The sequence below is a fragment of the Cutaneotrichosporon oleaginosum genome, assembly GCF_008065305.1.
Source record: "Cutaneotrichosporon oleaginosum strain ATCC 20508 chromosome Unknown ATCC20508_contig07, whole genome shotgun sequence".
In the NCBI taxonomy this organism is placed as follows: Eukaryota; Fungi; Basidiomycota; class Tremellomycetes; order Trichosporonales; family Trichosporonaceae; genus Cutaneotrichosporon; species Cutaneotrichosporon oleaginosum.
This window is the reverse complement of record NW_027072176.1, coordinates 172,378-194,728: the sequence shown is the minus strand read 5'-3', so window position 1 is coordinate 194,728 and position 22,351 is coordinate 172,378. Positions and strand designations below refer to the sequence as shown.

Below are 22,351 nucleotides of genomic sequence, written 5' to 3'. Positions count from 1 at the left end.
GAGCGGAACGAGGACAATGGAACAAAGAAGTCACCTACACCGCCGGGGTGCCGAATAGAATGCGCGGGCGGCGCCCAGCGGCGCCCAGCCATATCGTGGCGTCGCTCTCAGACACTGATATACTCACTCACTGACTTCTGACATCCCCGCACTTCCCACTCATCAATCACCATGTCTGCTCCCCAGTCCAACCAGTCCGTCGACCCATACCAGGCCAAGCTCGAGCGCATGCGCGCCAACGCGACCGACGACTCGATCCGGCCGTTTATGGACGACACACACATCCAGCACGAGAACCTCACGCCGGAGCAGGCCAGAGCCTATGCGCTCTGGGGCAACCCCGACGCCACGGGTCCCAAGGATATCACGATCATTGCCGACAAGGTCGAGATCGCGCCCGCGCGCCAGACCACCCTCCCCCACCAGACCAAGCTCGAGCACGTTCGGGCGAACATCGCTGACGACTCGACGCGCCCCTTCATGGACGACACACATGTCCAGCACGAGAACCTCACGCCCGAGCAGGCTAGAGCCTTCGCGCTTTGGGGTAACCCAGACGCGACCGGTCCCCAGGACAACATTACGATCATCGCCGACAAGGTCGAGGTCGCGCCCCCGCGCCAGACCACCCTCCCGCACCAAACCAAGCTCGAGCATGTGCGCGAAAACATCGCCGACGACTCGACGCGGCCTTTCATGGACGACTCGCACGTTCCGCACGAGAACCTCACGCCCGAGCAGGCTAGAGCCTTCGCGCTCTGGGGCAGTCCCGACGCCACGGGCCCCACAGAGATTAAGATCACAGCCTCCAACATCCAGATCAAGTCAACCGGGTCGCAGGCCGCCCCGCAGAGCTCCACGCAGGCATAGATTCCTCCCGGCCGTTGTAGCTAGACAGTGACCCGAAAGATTGCTGGCAGTAAACCACAGTCACTGTATGTATCTTGTCAACCTTACGTGCGTGGGCCAAGTGGTAAGGTGGGCGTGGGGCCTGTCCACCGCCGGACGCGATGCAGCCCACTTACTTGTATTTGACGAGTCAGATTGGCACTACACTCCTGAGGCACGAAGACAACCCCGCGTCTCGCGAGTCTAAGATGAGCCGATAATTGAACAATGACACAGGTGGCGCGCCTCTTGGCGCTCATGAAGCCTCCGTCAATTGCGACTTGCTTCAGCCGTCCATGGATGTCTGTGCCGTGCCGCTATCTCTCTCGTCCTCCTCCCCATTCTCGGCGGTTGTGTGCGGTGTAGCCCACCAGTGGATGCCCATTGACGGCCAAAACCGGCATGAGATACCGTGCCTCACCGATCACGTGATATATGCTCCAATCTGAACGCCGACCTCTTTGCTCTGATGCCCACTTACCCTCCCGCTCATCGCGCTCACATGCTCCAACTCATCCATCAGCCCGGCCTGCCGCGTCTCGGCACGCCAGCCACTGCAAGGTCACATGCTCATTGCTAAACCATAACAAGTCTCGGCCGGGCTGACGCGCAAGGAAGGTCCTGCTGTGGGCTGCAATTTGCCGTTCGTGTACTAGCCTCTTCCCATGCTCGAGGCATGATTGCAACACTCCCATTCATCTCTTCATCCTCGCAGTTGTCCGAGACAATGAGGCACCGCCGAGGTCCATCGCAGCTGCCCGAGCCCACTTAATCGCGGCTACACCGGGTGTCGGGGTCATCTGACGAGCGAGTACGGCCTTCTTGGCGCAGTCTCAAGTACTGACAGAGGAGATCGTGCGCTTGGCGCGACATCTTAAGCAGCAAGCACGAGACCTGCATCACCCAGCTCCGCCATGACAACGGCCACGAACCACCTCCTCTCCGTTCCCAGTGAGTTGGGCGCATGGCTCCGCTGAAACCAGACAATACACACCGAAACTGGTGGAAAGACAAGTCACTGCGCCAGAACTTGCTCCACTGCGCCGGCTGCTGTCTTTGTGTCTTTTACCTTGGCTTCGACCAGGCGCTCCTTGCTTCTCTCCAAGCTCTTCCGATTTTCAATGTCTATTTCAACACGCCGACGGGAACGACGCTCGGCCTCATCGCGTCCTCGCTCTACTTCCCCGGCCTTTTTGCCTCATTTTTCGGCAGCTGGGTGTCAATGAAATATGGCCGCAAGCCTACTGTCTGGATTGGCTCTGGTCTCATTATTGTTGGCACGTTCGTCAATGCATTGGCGACAAACACGGGAATTTTCTGCGGTGGCCGCGTTTTGGTGAGTGTTGACCCCCCCCTCCCCAGAACTGACGCACCAGATTGGCGCCGGTGGGGCCATTACGAAAGTGGCAGCGCCTGCATTGCTCAACGAGATTGCTCACCCGCGCATTCGCTCCGTCATCGCAGCCAGCTACTATGGGTGGTTCTTCCTCGGCTCGGCGCTCTCGTCGTGGCTGTGCCTTGCCGGCCTCTACATCCCGAACGACTGGAGCTGGCGCATGCCGTGCATGTTCCAGCTCTTCGCGCCCACCCTTGTCATCATTATAACTGCCACGGGTCCTGAGTCGCCCCGCTTCCTCATCAACAAGGGACGCAATGAAGAGGCACTCAACATGCTGGCCAAGTACCATGCCAATGGCAAGGTCGATGACGAGCTCGTCCAGCTTGAATACGGAGAGATCTGCGCGGCCCTCGAGTCTGAGGGCGAGGAGCACAAGTCGTCGTGGCTGGACCTTATCCGCACCAAAGGCAACCGCAGGCGCATTGCCATGTCTATTCTTATGGCTTGTGGCACTAACTGGACGGGATCCGGCTTGCTCGGATACTACCTCACGCCGATCCTCGCGAGTGTCGGCATCACGGACCCCAAGCAGACGACTTCGCTCAACGGCGGCCTTGCCCTTTTCAACCTTCTTGCGTGCCAGCTGGCGGCAACGCAAGCCGACCGCATCTCGCGCCGCGTTTCATTCTTTACCTCTGGGGTCGGCATGATCTCGTCCATCGCCATCGTCACAGGCTTGTCCGCCACTTTCGCCTCGGGCAAGAAAGAATTCGGCATCCCCACGGTTCCGATAATTTTTGCGTACTTTGCCTTCTACGACATAGCGTGGATGGCGCTCCCCTTCCACTACTGCACGGAAATCATGCCTTTCCATCTCCGCACCAAGGGCCTTGCGGTCTTCACTGCCGTGCAGACATTCGCCAACGGCTTCAATCAGTTTGTCAACCCTATCGCGTTCAAGGCCATCGCATGGCGCTTCTACATCGTCTACATCGCAATCAACGCAGGATACATGGTCTATTTCTACTTCTATCTCATCGACTCGCGTGGCATGTCCCTCGAGTCGACGACGCTGCTGTTCGACTTCCCGCGCCGTGAGGCTCGCCAGCGCGCCGATGAGGGCATGCAGGCCCGTGTGGCTGCTCGTGCCGAGGCGAGGGCTGCCGCTCTCGAAAAGGAGAAGGGTGAAATCGACATGGTCGAGGATGTCGCCGCCCTGGACAAGACGGCCCCAAAGAGTATGGTGTAGAAATTCATGCGAAATACGGGAGGGAAAGGGTGCGAGTGGCATTGTACAGTGTTTAAATATAAGGGGACGGAGTATGCAGGCGATCTGAAGATTCATCGGCTGGCCGTTAACAGCACCGGCATGCTCAGGGCAATGACGGCTGTAGAGTCCGAGAGATTGTACAGCCTGCCATACAATCCGCAGGCCTCTTTGCGCCCACTGATTGGGACGCATTCCAAGTATGTTATGGGGAGCAGTTCGGGTGGAGTCAGCGCTTCGGCGGAGCGAGCTATGGCGTGGGCCGTTCAATGCTGGAACAAGTCTGCGAGATGTTGAGCGGGGCTGGTCTCAGCAAGATCACTCGGTAACCTCCAGATTCTGACCGCGCTGACTGACCGCCGCATTCAACGTCATCGACTCTGCCGAAACTCATATGCATACACGAGATTCCCTGCCACGTCTAAGCCTCCTTGACCTCATCCTGGCCCTCCTCTGCGCCTGTAATCTCAGTCCGGAGCTTGGACTCGATGCCAGGGGTGTTGAGGGTGGCCTCCTCGTCGCCAGTGGCGGGCGTGGCAGTCCCGCTCGCGGCTGTCGAGCTCGCCTCAGTGCCGGCGTTGGAGCGCTTGACAAAAGGCACTGGGTTGCAGATGTCACGCCCAAACACGCGGTTGGAGAGCACGCTCTTCTCGCGCTTGTCGATCAGCAGCGACATGCTCTGCTTAGCCTTCCACACAGGCATGTCAAGGGGGAGGGCGAGCCTGCCGCCGCTCGCCTCGTCCTCGCCCGCGGCGAAGCGCACGAGCATGTTACCGAGCTGTGCCTCTTCGAGGTGCGTCTTAAACGGCGGCGCAAAACTGTCGATCGGCGGGTACATGTTCTCAAGGAACGTGAATAGCTCTGCGACTGTCGCCGGCACGACACGCTCGTCGGGCACATACTTGAGCACCTCGTCGATGCCATCGCCGCTCACGCGCCACTTGCACGGGATGTCGACCCGCGCTTGCGAGTCCTGGCGGATGAATGACTTGATGCCGGCCGAGATCATGCGCAACCGCGTGTAATCGTTGTTCTCCACGATAGCCTTGACGAGGTCCGAGGCAATGTACAGCGTCCGATGCGGGGAACCGTCCGCGTTCCGCACAAGAAGGTTGTTGCGGGGGAACGACTCAGACAGCCCGAACCAGTCGATGATGATGCCGACCTCCTCGTGCGCCGGGTCAACAAAAGAGAACGGATCCTCGCGGAAAGCGAGGTCCGGGCGCTCCTTCTTCTTCGGCGCCTGACCCGGAGCCTTTGGCTTCTTGGCCTGAGGCTCAGTCCCGTCGGCGCCCTCAGCAGAGGGGCTGAGCGCGCGCTTAAGGCTTAGCGACCCCTTCTCGTCGGTTGCCTCAACGTCGTCCATCTCAGGCAAGGCGTCGATGTCTACCTTGGGGGCAGACGACGTGACGGGTGTGCCGGCCTTCTCGAGGACGCACACGAAGAATCCGCCCGTGTTCTGGTCGTGCGGGAGAAGACGGAGGGCGCGTTCCAAGCCGAGCTCTCCAGCGTTCTCCGGAGCCCACAAAGTCGACGCGAGCTCCTTCTTCTGCCGCTTGTCCTCCTCGGTCAACGACGCATCCCGGTCCGCCTTGTAGGCCTCGTATGTCTCGTGATAGACCGTCCCCTCGGGCCCGTTGGTGCCCACCTTCCACGACGAAATTCCCGGCCGGCGCTTGAGACCAGGGAGCTTGTCCGAAACGTCAACGATCGAGAACTCGCCGGGGTGTGCGTTGAGCGCTGCCGCGACGACCGCCTCGTTCTCGGATGGGTTGAAAGAGCAGGTCGAGTAGACGAGGCGGCCTCCAGGCTTGAGCATGTTCATGGCGCGGTGCAGGATACGCAGCTGGATGATATGCAGACTGTTACCGTCGCTGGGCATCCACTTGTTCCAGATCTCCATGTTCTTGCGCATCGTGCCGTCGCCGCTGCACGGCACATCGGCGAGAATGCGATCAAACTTGAGCGTCTCGTTGTTGCCGAGCGAGATGTTGGGGAACATGCTCGCGTCGCAGTTGGTCACGAGTAAGCCCTTTGAAGGCATGCGCCCCGTCTGGTGCACGAGCATGTGTGTGCGCTTGTAATCGGCATCGTTGGCGATGAGGAGGCCAGTCGATTCAGTGTGGTACGGGTTGAGCGCCTCGATGATCTGCGCAGTCTTGGATCCCGGCGCAGCGCACATGTCGAGACACTGGGGTCAACTCAGCGCCTCACATCCGTGACTCACGCGGTGGTGAGGTTCAACGTCCATCAGCAGGGGCGGAATCATGCTCACGGCCTCTTGGCGGCTGAGGTTCCCCTGGAGTTAGCGAGCGTGCGTGCACGGTGACATCCTCGCGCCAGTTCCAATACTCGTTCGTTACTCACCACATCCGTCTCGCCAACCAGGAACTTCTGGAACTTCTTGAATGCCTCGTTCTTGCGCACAACGCGCTTCGGCGCGGCAATCTCCCATGCCAGCCCGCCGGGGTACCACACGATCGGCTTGGGGGGGTCGTACGTGATGCCGTCAAGCTCGACCTCGTGCATAGTAGGGACATAGACGTCCTTGATGAGGTTATTGATGGTGTCGGCGTGTCTACCATGAGCATGTGCGGAAAGGAACGAGTAGCGGATGAGCGGGCAAATCCGACCGGCTGGCTCCATATCGGACTCCAAGCCCACCACGGCTCGTTATTTGAACACTCACGCGCGGCTCCCAGTGACGCGGAACGTTGTCGGGAGCTCGGTCTTGAGCGAACTGAGGAAGTCCTCCCACTCGGCCTCCGGCACGATGCCCTGCGTCTTGTAGTACTCCTCAAACGTGAGGTTCTTAAGGTCCGTGGTGTTCATGGTCTTCCACTCGCCCGCACCGTTCGGACGCCCGCGCGGAGCTGGTCCACCACGACGTCCCTAGAGCGTCAGCGTGCTTTAGCTCTAAACATTGTGAATTGAACCGGACTGCCCAGCAAGCTCAGGAGCATACACCTGCAGAAGGAGCAATCCAGCCTCATCCATCCGGCGCAAGCTCCCTAAAAACTTACTCCTCTGCCACCGCCGCGTTTTCCGTGCTTGCCCATGTTGTTAGTGGTGGTTGTTGTTGATTGTGGTGCACGCCAAAAGTTCAGCTTGTCGAGAGAGAGCGTCTGAATGAATTCCTGACACGTGACACGGACATTGACCATTCCTCCGCGCCGCTCATGTTGCCACTCGGGAATGGGTGGGGCTGCGGTTAGCGCCATCTCCAGTCTCCACCGACTGTTCCAACCGTTGCTCGTCATTCTTCTCCTCCGACTCCTCGGGCTCATCGCGCACATCGTCGACATATCGACATCTCTCTTACTGTTATCGTCGCTCTTTCTCTTGTGCCTCGCCAAAGACTGCTCCACATCCTTACTCATCCCGCATCGCATCACTTCGCTCTCACCTTGCGCCTTCTCCCGTCGCTCAACCGGCACACATGCTCTCCGCCAGGATGGATGACATGACATGGTGAGCTGCTTTAGCTGCTATCAGACTGACAGCAGGGACTAGTGAGTTGTAGCGGCAGCTATCGAGCGGTGGGAACTGGCGATCGGTATCTCTCCCATCGTCGTGCGCCGCCTGGCATCGGCCTTTCCCGCCTTCCCTTGTCCGCCATTCTCTGGCTCGCCGCTAACCACAGCATTCTAAAGTTTGTGATTGTGGGCGATGCAGCAGTCGGCAAGTCCTGTCTGTTGATTCGACTCACGGACGACCGGTTCGCAGCCAGCGAACCCACGCTTGGTGTCGAGTTTGGGTCAAGGCTAGTCTCCACGACTGTCGGCGGCCAGGCCAAGCGGGTCAAGGTGCAGTGTGAGTGTGATGGTGGCGGTCGCTGGGTGGGATAGGACAGGCCGTCGAGTGCTGGCACCAGTGGCCGGGGTTGAGCAGAGGTGGCTGCCCATTGTATTGACCGCTTCTGTGGGACAAGCTGACACCAGGCTGGGATACCGCGGGTACAGAATCCTTTCGCAGTATCACACGGAGCTACTTCCGTGGCGCAGCGGGCGCATTGCTGGTGTACGATGTGACGCGGCGAGAAAGTACGTCGGGCTGTCGCGCAAGGCTTTCCGAAATCAGAGAGCTGACGACAGCGTTCGAGCACGCCACTTCATGGCTGAGCGACCTGCGCACGCATGCAGACGAGAATGTGTCTATCATCCGTATGAGACGCATCGTTATTGCAGCTGACGTCAGTCGTGGCAAACAAGACTGATTTGTGCGCGACGGAGCCAACAGTGCTGCCACAAATACAGTTCGGCGAAGCGGTGTACGTGATGCCCGAGCCAGCTCCGGAGGCAGGGACACCAGCGCCTGAGCAGGATGCCACCGATTCTTCAGCCGAATCTGGGTCGAAGTCCACCGCCACACCTTCTGGCAACATCTCTCCGCCTGCTAAGAACGATTCTGCCGCTCCTGGACGAAAACTTGTCCCGCGCGCCGTCTCGACACTCGAAGGAGCCCTCTTTGCGAAGCAGCATAACTTGCTGTACGTCGAGACCTCGGCAAAGGAAGGGTGGGGAGTCATCGACGCATTTGAGCAGACGGCACGGCAAATTCTGGAGCGAGTGGAGCGGGGCGAGTTTGAGCGTCGCAAGCCCGCCGGTGTGAACCTCGCCGAGAACAAGACCAAAGGCGGGTGTTGTTAGTTGTGTGCATTACATGTCTAGGGATACAGTTACTCGGCCTCTTCCGCGTGATAGATGATGGCGAAGCTGAGGAGCTTGACGCCGGCGACGATGAGCGCAGCCGCCCAAGCCCCGAGATGCTGTTCAAAGAAGAGGCCCAGGATACACCCCAGCCAGAAGGTTACGAGGTAAACGACACGGCGATCGCGGCCTTGTTGCGGGGTAGTGGAGAAGAGAAGCGGATCAGCCACCAAGCTCGCATAGGACGCCGTGACGGTTGCGGCGTTGATTTCGCGCACTCCGACGCCGGTGGCCATGACGAACTGGATGCCACTCTGGAACGCGCACGTCGCCATGGACACCCACTCGTATCGTCCGTCGAGGTCGAAGACGGAGGGTGCGTAGGGCGAGATAAGCCAGACGTAGAGGAGAAGTACGGCCATCTGCGCACCGGAAGTGACGAACAGCCACCCGCGCGAGTTCCGGCCTGTCGTCAGTGCCGGGCAAGGAGAGCGCGTGCCGGCTGGTGAAACGAGAAGCGAGCTGGCGAGGGCGCCGAGTGCGCCGAGGGCGCCCGAGCTGTGCCACCGACGTCTGCTCGCCGCTCGGAGCCAACTCACGACTTCTGCGCGCCTGCCCGAACAAGAATGCGCCAGTGAGCCACGCGACCAGACTCGTCGTCGCGAGGATACACTTGCGCGGGCTTGTGCGGAGGTGGAGACTCGCGGTGGCGAGCATGACCGTGTTGCCGGTCTGGTTCGAGCTGAACGTGCTGTATTTCGCATAGCACACGACGTCGAGCATGCTGGTGTCAGCTACGCCGGGTCACGCGCAACGCACCTCGTAGCGAGCGTCAAGATGAGGTTGCTCACAACCATCGCGCGCCCGCCGAGGCGGTGCCGCGTCCATCGGTCCTTGTCTGACGGGAGGAGGGGGGCGATCTCGCGCGTGTCGGGTGGTGTAGGGGAGGCGGAGGCCAGCGAGGCGGGGGGGCCGGTCGCGCCGTACGACATGGGTTAGGCCGGCGGTTGAGAGGTGCCAAGATGAGACTCTGCCAAGTTGGAGAGATATTTGTCGCGTGCCGCTGGCCGGGCGCCGGAGGACAGGGCCGTCGAGGAGTGCGTGGTGCGGTGCGGGGTGCGGAGTGCGGAGTGGGGTCGCGAGAACACCACATGCATGTTTCAGATAGATATCACTGAGTGATGAAGGGGCCGAGATGAGCGGTCGCCGATTAGAGTAACGCGTCATGAGCACGCCAGTGGTGGTGATCATGACGACAGATCCCGGCCGCGATGGGCATTGTGAATCTTGCGGCGCGCGTTTCGTCGCCATCGCCGTTCTCACGCCCTCTCACTCGCCCTCACCTCCGTCCGATGGCGGAGTCGTGGTGATGGATGATGCATAAGACGAAGTGCGCTCGCCGATCTGTCGATCTGTCGATCCACAATGGCGCCGCAGCGATCCACGGATCCCACGGACACGGAGATAAGGCGTGCCCAAGTCTAGCGACCGAAGTGCATACATACATGTCTAAGTCTAGATCTAGCCGTTCCTCTGCCGCTTTTCCTCATCTACGGACTATACCGCACATCAAACAGGAAGCGGGTGTACAGCGTCTGCTCAAAGTGCGCGAGGTGCTCGTCGTCGGCCCATTGCACGACCTCGAACGGCTCCGACCAGTCCGGCTTCACCGTGTGCGGCATCTCAAGCGGCGGGGGGACGGGTGTGCCTGCGCGCTCGGCGGCCGCGGCCGCTGCATTCCACTTTGCGTGCGCCGCCGCGCTCTGTGCGTCCTCGGCGCGCTGCGCGGCCTCTTCCTCGTCTTTGCGCCACTGCGGGCGGATGTCGGCATAATCGAGACCAACACAGAACGGGGACGCGAGGCCGCCATGAAAGAACCTGGGGTCAGCCCTGCATGGTCAAACGCACATGTTGACGCCCTGCTCGCGCGCCGCGCGCCGCATGACCATCTCTTGCGCGGGCGCGCGCGCGTACCCCGCCTCGTCGGCGTCGGCGAGCATGTCGCAGTCGATGTCGCCGAGGCCGCGCCGGTCCGCGTCGTCCGGCCGCTTCGCGGGCTCGTGCAGGCGCGCGGTGGCCGGCGTCGCGGGCCACGTATCGAAGAGCGGCAGGCGCTTCGAGCGGCCCCACGTGGAGCCCAGGCCGACGGACGGCGCGTAGTGCTCCTTCAACAGGTTCCAGTGGACGGTGAGGGGGCGGCCCCACGCGTCGTGCTGGATCATCGAGTGGGCGCAGAACCCGGTCGCCGTGTCCGCGGGGTAGGCGCCGGCGGCGACGTAGCGGCCCGGCACGCCCCAGCGCTTGCGGAGCATGAGGAGCGCCCAGCGCAGGAGGATGTCTTTGTCCCCGTCAGAGTATTTGAAGAACTGGGCGTGGCGCTCGAGCATGTAGCGCGCGAGCAGCAGGGCGTCCATGTGTCGCGCTTTGTCGACCCACAGCTGCCCCGCTTCGTTCTCCCACTCGTTGCGGCACTTGACGCCGGCCACCGCCCACAGCGGATTCGCCGCCGGCGTCTTCCAGTAGTCGGGCGTCATGTATACGCCGAGGCGCACATAGTTGGGCGCCTCAAACATGTATCCGGGGTCGCGGACGGGGATCGAGTCCGAGTCGAGATACAGGACGTGGCGGAACGGGCTGAGGATCATAGCATGCGCTTTGAGGTGGTACGACTTGTGCCCCACAGCCTTCTGCGCCCCCTCAACGGCGACAAGCACGACATTGTGCGCCTCGAGCCTGAGCCGCACCGGGTCGTCCACTGCCGGCCGCTCTTCCTCGTAGTGATACCTGGCGTCAGCCATCCGCAGCCGCAGGCACCATACATACACGTAGATGGGGAGGTTGCAGCGATACATCCGCAGCATGCTGACGCTCCAATATGCGCGCATGAGGCTGGCGCCGTCGCCCGCGAGCATGACGATCCCGCGTCCCGTGAGGTTGTGCGCGGCGCGCATCTCCTCGCTGTCTTGCACGCTGCGCATGTGTGAAATCAGCTCAAACCGCATCCGCAGCACCGTCGTCACGTCGTGCTGCGCCCACGCGGGGCCGTACGTCCCCGTCATATGCCAGCTCTGCTGGTTGTGGATGTTGGCGGCGCACTGCTCGCCATTCCAGCGCGCGAAGTCGTCGAGCGAGGCGGGCGCGGCCTCCCACGCGTCCAGCCGCTCCGCGAGCGTTGCGGTCTGCGGGAGCGGGTCGGACGCGAGGTCGATCGCCCGCGTGCTCCCCCCGCCGTAGAAGGGCGAGTACGACGCCGAGCCGGCGAAGGGCGAATGCGACGAGAGGTCGGAGGGCCGGGGCGCGGATGCGGGCGCGGGCGCGGGCTGCGGTCAGCTCCGCCAAGTAGGAAGTAGGAAGTAAGGGCGATCACACCTCTGGTTTCGTGTGCCAGTGCCACAAGTACAGCGTGCAGACGAGAGTGCAGAGCACGAAGAGGAGGAGCCGCCGCCCCGCTCGCGCCGTGACGCGCGGCCGCGGCGGCAGGTCCATGACGGGTGAGAAGCGCCCAGCGTTGGGCGAAGCGTCGGGTGCGGCGTCGCGGAACGGGCCTGTGATAGGAGGAGGACGTGTCATTGCGCACGGCTCGACGCCGTGGCAAGACTTTAGCTACGAGTGAGTGGGTGAGTGAGTGAGTGAGTGAGTGTGCGAGAGACGCCAGAATTCTCGGACAGCTTGATGTGACCAACTAGTCATCACCCTGTCGACTGTTCTGAGCGGCTATTGCAGATCCCCTCCTGTTCCTATGCGGCCGTACCTGGCAGCTCTGGCCTGGATACAGCATAGCGCAGAGCGCAGAGTGCTTTCGCAGGCGCAGTGGGTCAGGCCAGCGGGAAGAAACATACCGCGCTCGCTTGGAGGTGACAAGAGCGTGCGAGTTGACGCTGCGGCATGACGGCTGGGCGAACGCAACGGGGTACGGCAGATCGGTTGATCGGTAAAGGTATGAAAATATCGAAAACGGCCTGAAACGGCTCACACACGTGTCTGCCGCGACCTGCCACTGCGCCGCAAGTACTATGCGAGTGGCAGTGCGCACCAGCCAAGGGCGAATTCTCAATGCATGCGACTCTCCTCTCATACGATCTTTGCTTACTGCCACTCCTGTGGCATGTTGGCCTGATGGCTGCGGCGCACTGTACAAACAGGGCATCACAGTCACCCCCTGGTGCGAAGGCGCAAGCTGAGACACTCTCCTAAGACCTGCACTGCTGGTGCACGATCCACAAGATGATTGCGCATTGCGCATGCGCATGGAGCGCAGTGCTCGCTGCGATGCCACATGCACATGGTGCCGTGTGTCACCAGCTGGTATGAGCCACCTCAAATATGCCACAGTCCCACGCCCACCCCCCAGCGTCCACCAATCTTGCATACTGCCCATCCGGGGCAAGGCAGCTACAAAGTAGGACCAAAGCACAGTGTTTCTTCTTCAGTTTAAGATGCGATGATGGCAGTGTTGAAAGCCAGATGATACAAATGAGGGGATATTCGATGTCGGGTAGGTCACTGCCGCTTTGGAGCGGTTGGATTGATGGGGTATTGGAATTACACGATCATGGCGAACAGCCCGTTGAGGGCCAACGAGCGCCGTCGCTTAGTAGCGGTAGTGGTCGGGCTTGTAGGGGCCGTCGACCGGGAGGCCGAGGTAGTCGGCCTGGGTCTCGGAAAGCTTGGTGAGCTTGACGTTGAGCTGGCCGAGGTGGGCGCGCGCAACCTCCTCGTCGAGGTGCTTGGGGAGCATGTGCACGCCAAGGGGGTACGAGGCGGTGTCGGTCCAGAGGGCGATCTGGGCGAGGACCTGGTTGGCGAATGAGCACGACATGACGAACGAGGGGTGGCCGGTAGCGCAGCCGAGGTTGACAAGACGGCCCTCGGCGAGGAGGATGACGTGGCGGCCGTTGGCCATGGTGTACCGGTCAACCTGGGGCTTAATGTTGACGTGCTCCTTGGCGTTGGCCTTGAGCCAAGCAACGTCAATCTCAATGTCAAAGTGGCCGATGTTGCAGACAATGGCGTCCTCGGGCATGTTGGAGAAGTGCTCGCCAGTGATAATGTCACGGTTACCGGTGGTGGTGACGAAGATGTTGGAGCGGGGAGCGGCGTCCTCCATGGTGGTGACCTCGTAGCCGCTCATCGACGCCTGGAGGGCGTTGATGGGGTCAATCTCGGTGACGAGGACGCGGCAGCCGTACGAGCGGAGCGACTCGGCGCAGCCCTTGCCGACGTCACCGAAGCCGGCGACAACAGCGGTCTTGCCGGCAAGCATGACGTCGGTGGCACGCTTGATGCCGTCGACGAGCGACTCGCGGCAGCCGTAGTAGTTGTCAAACTTGGACTTGGTGACCGAGTCGTTGACGTTGATGGCGGGGATCTTGAGCTTGCCCTCGGCGTGCATCTTGTACAGGTGGTGGACACCGGTGGTGGTCTCCTCCGAGACACCCTTGATGTCCTTGAGGTGCTGGGGGAACTCGTCGTGGACGAGCTTGGTGAGGTCACCTCCGTCGTCGAGGATCATGTTGAGGGGCTTGCCGCCCTCGAAGCCCTCAATGGTCTGACGGATGCACCAGACGTACTCCTCCTCGGTCTCGCCCTTCCAGGCGAAGACGGGGACGCCGATCGAGGCGATGTAGGCAGCGGCGTGGTCCTGGGTGGAGAAGATGTTGCACGACGACCAGGTGACCTCGGCACCGAGGATGACAAGGGTCTCGATGAGGACGGCGGTCTGGATGGTCATGTGGAGGCAGCCGGCGATGCTGTCGAGGTCAGCACAATACGTGCGAACAACAGCAGAAGCGCTGATAGACTCACCGGGCACCCTGGAGAGGCTTAGTCTTGCCGTGCTTCTCACGGAGAGCGATGAGACCGGGCATCTCGCGCTCGGCGAGCTCGACCTCCTTCTTGCCGAAGGCGGCGAGGGAGATGTCGGCGACTGTATGTGTGAGTGCGAGATCAAAGAGAGAGTGTGTCGCATAGAGCTACTCACCCTTGTACTTCTGCTGGGCCATTTTGGTGATGTTTTGAAGGGATGGGAGGATGGAGGATGAGGAGGAGGATGGAAGAGGACGCAGCAAGAGACGTTTAATAAACGTGCAAACGTGTTCGTACGTTGTAGGACGGCTGTATCCCGTCGTGTCATGCCTTCCCCCAAGTCCTCAAGTCTCTCCCTTGATCTTCCAAAAATCATTTGCTTCCGCTAACGACCTCCCCCCAAACAACGCGCGGCGCGCGCGGGCGTGCCCGGGCCAGCACCCTCGAAATACACAACGCCGAGCGCCGAACAAGTGGCACGCCTCAGAGCGCGGCGGACCTTGCCGTGTCCGTTGGCAAATTCCCATCAGGAGGCGCGTGTCTGCCCTTATCGTCGCGTGAGGTTGCACGTGGAGATCACGTGCCACTTTCCGAAGGGAATCTCCACAATTCCATTCCTAACGTCATAAGGAGAGAGTACATATGCAGTAAAATCTACTTCATATCGCCGCCATGTGCGTGGACAAGTTGGAGTATAAATCAACACCCATCCCTCACCCAACTCAGCTGGGTCCATGGTTCGAATACGGTTGCTGGCAATCGGCAAAAAGGGTGCAAACCGCCGTATAACTACCTTGACACACATGACTAGGAACAACTTTTGTCCTGTGGATCATGTGTGTGGATCATGTGGGACAACTTGAAGCATCCCTTGTTTGGACGTGTGGTGCCAGTGTTGTAGCTAACAGCTCTCTTTCCCACTTTCAGTCCCCACCAACACTGAGGACCCCATTTAGCCCGTTCCCGCAACCACTGCTACCCGTTCGGTTCAAAGACTGACATCTGATATCTCCTCTATGGCCACTGCGGGGTACCCACCCCGCGGCCAATACATGCGACCTCGGTCGCTTCTCGTCGTCTACGCGTCTCTGTTGCAATGCTAAGTAGGCGATTGATGGGGGCGGCGGTGATCGTCCTTGGACGAACAGGGCGCGGCCGTGATGTGATGCAATGTTGCGGAAGGGAATGGTGGCAAGGCTTGTGTGGCCGCGTCGAATGGTCGAGGCCGGGTATCTTGATAGCGAAGGGCGATTACTTGGAGAGCTCCTTGATGATCTGAGGTCAGCCAAGTTTTCCGGCACGCCTCTGCCACTGCGCGTTTTCCCCCTCCTTCGTCACACAATATGCTGGCAATGAGGGCCCACAGCGTTACTTTGCAACGCCTCCAAGCCCGCGGAGGGGCTCAGCCCTCGTCGGCGCCGCACACACATCGCCAGCCTCCATTACAAACTCGCCTTTTGCGCGTACGCGGCATTGGTGCGCGACTGCTTGCTTGCACCGCGCTGGCGGCCGATCGCGATGGCGTTCTGGACCCACTCGGTGCAGATCTGGTCCCGGACCGTGGCACCGTAAGTGTCACCAAAGTCGCCAATAAGGCCCAGCGTGTTCGTGATGAACTCCTCCGTTCTGTCATCCTCCTTCATGCAGGTGTGAAGGAAAGCCATGATGCCCGGAACGTAGGTGAGCATCGGTGCGGGGTCACCCGCCTTGAGACCGTTCATGATACCGATGAAGGCGTCGACGATTGCCTCACGCATAGTCCAGACAAACTCAGTGAGGGCAAGGTCGGTGCTAGACGCGGTAGTCGCGCCGGCCTGGCTGAGAATGCCCATAGTGGTCTCGAGGTACGGGGTGAACGCGGGACCAATGGCAAGAGCAACCTCGCCAATGGCAGTGATTGCGGTAGGCTTGACCTGCCTGTGGATGACAGGGCTGCGGAGGATAGCAATCAGCTGGACCATGATGGGCTCAGCGTAGTTGGCGAGCTGCTCCTGGATGGCGCGAGAGACGTCCGACACACAGTAAACGGCGGCCTGGACGACCTGGTAGTCCTCGACGGCCTGAAGAGCGGCGAGAAGGAAGCTCGAGAACGCCTCCATGTACTTGATGAAGCCGCCCTCCAGAGCACCAGCGAGAGCGCCTATGGTGGCCAAAAGGTCCTCAAGGACAGCGCCGTGCTTGGCTGACGAGCTGAGGATAGTGAGGAGGTTGGTCATGATCTGGTCCGCATAAGGCTGGACGAGGGCAGGAGACTTCTGGATGAACGCCTGAATGACAACGCAGATGTTGATCTGCATGTCGTTCCAGTTGTTGCGGTCGTCCATGCCAACGAGCTGGTTCTGCATACCGATAAGAGCCTCCTGGCGGCGGAGCATCTCCACTGTGGCCTGCTCAGCCAATGTGAGGGTGTCAAGGGCCGAGTTCGCGACAAACGTGGCCATGGTCTGGTACGCGGCGGTGCGGCAGTTGCCATCGTTGTTAGGCTTCTCCGTGACGGGCATAAGCGCGGTAAAGATGGGCCGGAAGAAGGGCGACATAGGAGAAGTGGCTGGGTCCTCTACCATCATCTCAGAGGGGAAGAGCTGAATAACGAGGTTGTTGAGTGCCGAGCAGCACGAGTTGATTATACGAGGCGTCCCGCTCTGGACACCGAGTACAAGGGCCTGCACCAAGCTCTGAAGGTGACTGCCAGTGTCGACAACATCGAGCATAAGCTCAGTGATCTTGGACAGGGTCCATGCGACCGAGTCACGCACGTGAACATCTGGGTCGGACTGGAGCATGTTGATGAGCGTGCCGAGGGCTTGCGCAACAAGCGTCGAAAGGGTGGACGACTCTGGTCCGTCGAGAATGCAGCCAAAGGTCATGACGGCGGCCTCGCGGTGGCGCCACTCGGTGCTGCGTATACCCTGCTCGACGAAGGGGACGACGGGCTGCACAATGGCATCGCCAACGTCACGGGCAAGGAGCTCGAGACAGGACGCAGCGGCCATCGACTTGGTCCACTCGTCCTCGTCGGCGTCCTCCTCCTGCTGTGTGAGAAGTTCGAGAAGAACAGGCAGGATCTCGTTGAGGGCCATCTTGGCAAAGTGCTTGGATACGATTGCGGGCTCTTCGCCGTACGCCAATGCCTCCTGAGACTCGATGCCAATCTCAATCTCTTCCTCGCAGACGGTTGACCAGAACTCAATGGCCTGAAGGGCGACTGGCTCCTCTGGGTGCTTCATGCCCATAATGGTGAGCTGATATTAGCATGACTCAGGGGGGGACCGTCGGCGTTCAGACTCACTCCGAAAAGAGCACGCTCCATGTACAGCTCCATGAACTCGTAGTACAAGCTCATGATGCGAACAAGACACTCGAAAGCGCCGACCTGCACGGGGACAGCCGAGCTCTGCGTCGCCTCACACACGACCTGCATGATGTAGTTGCGCTCACCCTGGAATGTCAGCAGTAGCTCAAAAGATCTTGTAATGACGCACCTCGCGCTCAAAGTTGTCGCGAATGAACTCGAGTGAGTTGTAGAGAGCGTTGATTGCTGCGGTCTGCACATCGGTGCTAGGCTCTTCCTTGCGTGCACCCTGGACAACGGCAGTGAGGATCTCGTTGGAGCGTGCGGACAAGACCTCGGGGTGGACCACCTCGCAAATGTAACCAATGGTCTGGAGGGTGGCAACACGGAGACCTGTGTTCTCCTCGTTCTGGACAAACTGGAGCAACTGGCCGATGAGCTCGGACCAGCTCCCACGAGGAAGTTCAACAGCTGCGACGGCAGCGACGGCCTGCGCGGCAACACCGGCCGCACGCTTGTCTGACGAGGCCAGCGAGGTGAGCAAAGAGTGCTTGAGGGTATTGCGAATGTCGTCACCCAAGTTCATCCACGCCTCGGACAGTGCTGGTTGGTTGACAGCATCCTGAAGGGTTAGTTCATGGGTGCCCCTTAACGGTTCGTAAACAAATGTTTGCACTTACACGAGCGGAGATGGCGTTCTTGAATGCGATACCGGCGGCGTTGCGGATGTGGGAGGGAGCCGACTCGTTGGCAATCTCCTGTGCGAGAGTGTGGAGGTACCCTGCCTAAAAATGGTCAGTAAATGTTGGGTTGTTGTGTGTGAGATCTAATGGCGCTGGGCGGCGGCCTAGCCGCTGCAGCTTCTCCCCGTGCCAGCAGCAAGGACCCACGAGATTGTCACGGCGAGCAGCCTCGAGCTGTTCAGTCGCGCTCTGGCGAGTGGCAGCGTCTGGGGTCAGCTATGGTGCAATAAAAAGGGACTGACTCTCAGAGAGCGAGTTGGCGAGAAGGGTGGCGGCGTCCATGTTCAGTTGACAGATGGTGTGGACGGGGGATTATAACGGACGAAGGGAAGGGGGAGGGGTGAGACAATAAAAGGAGGAAGAGTTTTAATCGCTGGGGATGTGGACTTGGGATAGGGGAGGAGGAGGGATGAAGGATGAATGGAGGTCGTTGATGATGGCGACGACGACGAGGATGATGATGGGATGAGGAGGGGGATGGGATGAGGAGGAGACGAGGTGGATGGAAATGAAACGCGATCAAGTTGTTGGTGGCTTTGGTGGATTGGAGGGAGGGAAGGGAGGGAAGGGTGGGTGGCCCGGGGGGGGGGGTGTGGGCGGGGCGCAGCCGTGGGACAGTGGCCAAAGGGCCTAGGCGCCAGGCACTAAATCGCGCTGGCTGGTTGGAATGCTGCCCTAGACGCCCTTTGCTGCGCCCTTGCGCTGGAGACACTACGTATGCATCCGTCCACGATCCACCGCTCGTCCTCGCTCCTACCACGTGGCATCACCCTTTCCAAACGATCCAAACCCTCACGACGTTGCACTCCATTAAACTGTTGGCCATTTTAATGTTTATTATCCCAAAGCTCTAGTTCTGATTACATCACACCACGTTGACAACACATGGTACTCGCCGCGTCATCATCCACGTCATGGAGGTCACGTCATTTGGCATTCCCACGCGATCCACGCGAGCAGCACGAGCCATTCACCGGCTATCTTTTATTTGCACCCCCTCTGTTACACCGGGAACCTCGGCTTCGGCGCTTCGGGTTGTGGAAAAGATCGGAGGGTTACATAACACTACTCGACTGACTGCCTGTTGATTGGCTGATGACTTGAGTGACGAGTGGGCGGATTATCGAATTTCTAATCGACACGGCGCCGTCTTTTAGCCTTGGCTCTGTGACTCCGAGTCGATTAGGTCGCCTGAACGTGGTTGGACGGAAATTGGAAACGCGGGCTGCGGTGCTGATGCAAAAGTGGTGCTGCGGGCAATACTCGCAACCTCCCGGCCTCTTAGCTTGCCCGGCATGCCCGGGGCGCCTGCCTGGGAGAGAGCGGAGGTGGAGGGCGGCTTGGGCGCGCTGGGCGGACTGGAAAGTTTCATTCCGGTCGAGTCAGTTAGCAGCAGGCGAATACAGCCATACAACCAGCCATACACCCAAACGTTTTCCACTCAAAGCCCCTGTCTTCCTCCGCCCCCCTCCCCCCCCCCCCCCCCCCTAAGCCCCAACCAAGCCATTCATCACCACAACTCGAGTCGACAACCTCTTTCTCCTCATCCTCTCACTCTCAAAAAAGCTGTCTCACAGCCATCACAACACGCATCTCGCACAACCCCTAAACATCGCCCAATCTTATCTACCCTCAACGTCAAAGCCCACAATGTGCCCTCCACCAGACCCGGTTTCGAATGGCAACGGCACCTCCGAGGAAATGGTTCCCGTGGACCTCGGCACTGCCGTCCGTGACAACAACTCGATGGCCCTCAAGCATGGCACCAAGAAGGGCTTTTATGCTCGTCCTTCCGACTTCCTGAGCAACGTCAGCAACTGGAAGGTGAGTCATTGGCATGCGGGGCACTGGTGGTGGCGTTGCGGGGCGGGCGAGCTGGTGGAGTCGAGAGTCCTGGTGGTCGCGCGAGGTCGATGTTGGATGGAGAGGCATGGACGGGGTGGAGAGTCATAGCTGTTATGACTTCGGCAGGCTGCGTGAAAAGTCGGCTCTGGGGCACAGGGTGGGAGCATGGACAGAGACGACAGCAACCGACAGCGTCTATGGCGTCGTTGACGTCGCCGTCACCTCCGATCCCGGCGTCATTGGCCCCTACTCTCCTTCATCACTATACATGCTTGTCTCATGCCGTGCATCCCTCCGCTTCACTCCACCCCAGCTTGTCAGGCGCCGGGTGGGAGGCAAAGTAATCTCGAAGCTTTTGCCGCCAACGACGCATCCCTTGATGTCACTGCGACACCTTCCGCCACCACCTCCACTTCGTCGTCATTCCCAGAACCTTGAAACTTTGACCGGCTTTCCAAGCTCCAAGCTTACACTAGATTATCGAGTCTACTCTGCGTGAAGGAGAACAGTTCATCAATGCGTGGTACGGTGAGTACACGAGCACTGCAGCTTTTCTCGCGGGCCGATCAGTTTTGCCGCGGGGCAGTAAGCAGCCCGAGTGCACTGGCCCAAGTGCACTGGCGAGGTAGCCGGCGGGGCTTGTGGCTGTTTGGTCACTCTGGGGACCCGTGCGACCGTGCACGTTACAAGGCTTAGATCTCGCCCGCCCAGCGCTTCCTCCATGGAGGGATGTCCTCGACAACAGGTTGCGGAGGGAGCCGGAGCGTGGCCTAAATGTGGCGGAGGCGTGTGGCGGAGTGGCACGCCCGCTCCAGCAACGATAAGCCGGGACGCCCTCTCCTTGGCTTCCGCCTCCATGGGCCCCCTGCTTTCCATGCCCAGATGCAGCCTGGGCGTCATTGAGACTCGTTATCGCGGCGGAGGGCGTCTTGCCTCGAGCAGTTAAAGCGGCGGTGGAGCCGGTATACCTGGGAGCGAGGCCGGCCATTCACCTCTTGCCAGCTCGTGCGGCGCCGTCATGAGCTAAAAGACCGCAACAGTTGCCTCTGCGTGACTCGTCCATGGCTTGCACTCCTGTTTTGTTTCCTTGTCTAACACCAGACCTTGAGACCAAGATCAAGATCGCCAAGGCGCTCGATGACTTTGGTGTCGACTACATCGAGCTGACGTCGCCTGCGGCGTCGCCCGAGTCGCGCGCCCACTGCGAGGCGATCTGCAAGCTCGGCCTTAAGCGCTCCAAGATTCTCACCCACATTCGCTGCCACATGGACGATGCACGCATTGCCGTCGAGACTGGTGTTGACGGCGTTGACGTCGTCATCGGCACCTCGTCGTTCCTCCGCGAGCACTCGCACGGCAAGGACATGACCTGGATCACCAAGACCGCCATTGAGGTCATTGAGTTTGTTAAGAGCAAGGGCATTGAGATCCGCTTCTCGTCCGAGGACTCGTTCCGCTCCGACCTCGTCGACCTCCTGTCCATCTACCAGGCCGTCGACAAGGTTGGCGTCAACCGTGTCGGTGTCGCCGACACTGTGGGCTGCGCCGACCCCCGCCAGGTGTACGAGCTCGTGCGCACCCTGCGTGGTGTTGTTCACTGTGACATCGAATGCCACTTCCACAACGACACTGGCTGTGCTATCGCCAACGCGTACGCCGCCCTCGAGGCCGGCGCCACTCACATCGACACTTCAGTGCTCGGCATCGGCGAGCGTAACGGTATTACGCCTCTTGGTGGCCTCATCGCCCGCATGATGGTGGCCGATCCCGACTACGTCAAGTCGAAGTACAACCTGTCGATGCTGCGTGAGGTGGAGAACCTGGTGGCTGAGGCCGTCGAGATCCAGGTCCCATTCAACAACTACATTACCGGCTTCTGCGCCTTCACCCACAAGGCCGGCATCCACGCCAAGGCCATCCTCGCCAACCCGGCAACGTACGAGATCCTGAACCCTGCCGACTTTGGCATGAGCCGCTACGTGTCCATCGGTCACCGCCTGACGGGATGGAACGCCGTCAAGAGCCGTGCCGAGCAGCTCAACCTCGACATGACCGACGACCAGATCAAGGACGCCACGGCCAAGATCAAGGAGCTCGCCGACGTCCGCACCCAGTCGATGGAGGACGTCGACATCATCCTCCGCGTCTACCACTCGGCCTTCCAGGAGGGCAAGCTCAAGATCGGGCAACCAGAGGTCCTTGACAGACTCCTCGAGGAGCACCACGAGAGCCGTGGCACCAGCCCCACCCGCGTCCCCGACGCCAAGCGCCAGCGCGTCGAGTAGGCGGCAACAAAAGCGCCCATAACCGAAGCGTCGCCTTAGAAGGATTGTATGGATATGCATGTCGAAGTGGTTGGCTACGAGGGATGTGGGTGTGATGTTGCGAGCTTTGCCCGGTGATATCGCAGACGCAAGCCCCCGGGAAATAAAGGGGCATCGTCCACGCTGGGGATCGCCGTCACCACTCATTCTGTTGCCAGTTCAGTGTCCGAGCCCTCATCCGCGGTAGTGGCTGGTGCAC

The 22,351-nt window shown here is 60.2% G+C and overlaps 8 protein-coding genes across 8 annotated transcripts; 3 read left to right on the top strand and 5 right to left on the bottom strand.

Annotated features, from left to right (window-relative positions):
• Nucleotides 1-171: 171 nt before the first annotated feature.
• COLE_07293 (uncharacterized protein) lies at nucleotides 172-870 on the top strand (the record flags this gene model as incomplete). Its single annotated transcript, XM_018421970.2, has 1 exon — nucleotides 172-870. One exon carries the CDS (start codon nucleotides 172-174, stop codon nucleotides 868-870), a length of 699 nt encoding a protein of 232 aa, XP_018282252.1.
• Nucleotides 871-1,802: 932 nt separating this feature from the next.
• On the top strand, nucleotides 1,803-3,476 carry COLE_07292 (uncharacterized protein; the record flags this gene model as incomplete). Its single annotated transcript, XM_065626534.1, has 4 exons — nucleotides 1,803-1,839; nucleotides 1,872-2,224; nucleotides 2,265-2,941; nucleotides 2,975-3,476. 4 exons carry the CDS (start codon nucleotides 1,803-1,805, stop codon nucleotides 3,474-3,476), a joined length of 1,569 nt encoding a protein of 522 aa, XP_065482151.1.
• A 439-nt stretch (nucleotides 3,477-3,915) lies between these two features.
• On the bottom strand, nucleotides 3,916-6,553 carry COLE_07291 (uncharacterized protein; the record flags this gene model as incomplete). Its single annotated transcript, XM_018425699.2, has 5 exons — nucleotides 3,916-5,685; nucleotides 5,722-5,793; nucleotides 5,862-6,072; nucleotides 6,184-6,386; nucleotides 6,518-6,553. The coding sequence occupies 5 exons, from the start codon at nucleotides 6,551-6,553 to the stop codon at nucleotides 3,916-3,918; spliced, it is 2,292 nt and encodes a 763-aa protein (XP_018282254.1).
• Nucleotides 6,554-8,172: 1,619 nt separating this feature from the next.
• COLE_07290 (uncharacterized protein) lies at nucleotides 8,173-9,135 on the bottom strand (the record flags this gene model as incomplete). The annotated part of the gene is made up of 3 exons (XM_018421973.2): nucleotides 8,173-8,609; nucleotides 8,743-8,927; nucleotides 8,963-9,135. The coding sequence occupies 3 exons, from the start codon at nucleotides 9,133-9,135 to the stop codon at nucleotides 8,173-8,175; spliced, it is 795 nt and encodes a 264-aa protein (XP_018282256.1).
• Nucleotides 9,136-9,693: 558 nt separating this feature from the next.
• COLE_07289 (uncharacterized protein) lies at nucleotides 9,694-11,629 on the bottom strand (the record flags this gene model as incomplete). Its single annotated transcript, XM_018424918.1, has 4 exons — nucleotides 9,694-10,021; nucleotides 10,052-10,927; nucleotides 10,967-11,463; nucleotides 11,513-11,629. 4 exons carry the CDS (start codon nucleotides 11,627-11,629, stop codon nucleotides 9,694-9,696), a joined length of 1,818 nt encoding a protein of 605 aa, XP_018282257.1.
• A 1,105-nt stretch (nucleotides 11,630-12,734) lies between these two features.
• On the bottom strand, nucleotides 12,735-14,145 carry COLE_07288 (uncharacterized protein; the record flags this gene model as incomplete). The annotated part of the gene is made up of 3 exons (XM_018424919.1): nucleotides 12,735-13,893; nucleotides 13,949-14,069; nucleotides 14,124-14,145. The coding sequence occupies 3 exons, from the start codon at nucleotides 14,143-14,145 to the stop codon at nucleotides 12,735-12,737; spliced, it is 1,302 nt and encodes a 433-aa protein (XP_018282258.1).
• Nucleotides 14,146-15,390: 1,245 nt separating this feature from the next.
• On the bottom strand, nucleotides 15,391-18,265 carry COLE_07287 (uncharacterized protein; the record flags this gene model as incomplete). Its single annotated transcript, XM_018424738.1, has 6 exons — nucleotides 15,391-17,190; nucleotides 17,238-17,387; nucleotides 17,431-17,862; nucleotides 17,921-18,025; nucleotides 18,131-18,189; nucleotides 18,226-18,265. The coding sequence occupies 6 exons, from the start codon at nucleotides 18,263-18,265 to the stop codon at nucleotides 15,391-15,393; spliced, it is 2,586 nt and encodes an 861-aa protein (XP_018282113.1).
• A 1,368-nt stretch (nucleotides 18,266-19,633) lies between these two features.
• COLE_07286 (uncharacterized protein) lies at nucleotides 19,634-22,113 on the top strand (the record flags this gene model as incomplete). The annotated part of the gene is made up of 3 exons (XM_018425904.1): nucleotides 19,634-19,807; nucleotides 20,305-20,356; nucleotides 20,930-22,113. 3 exons carry the CDS (start codon nucleotides 19,634-19,636, stop codon nucleotides 22,111-22,113), a joined length of 1,410 nt encoding a protein of 469 aa, XP_018282260.1.
• Nucleotides 22,114-22,351: the final 238 nt, after the last annotated feature.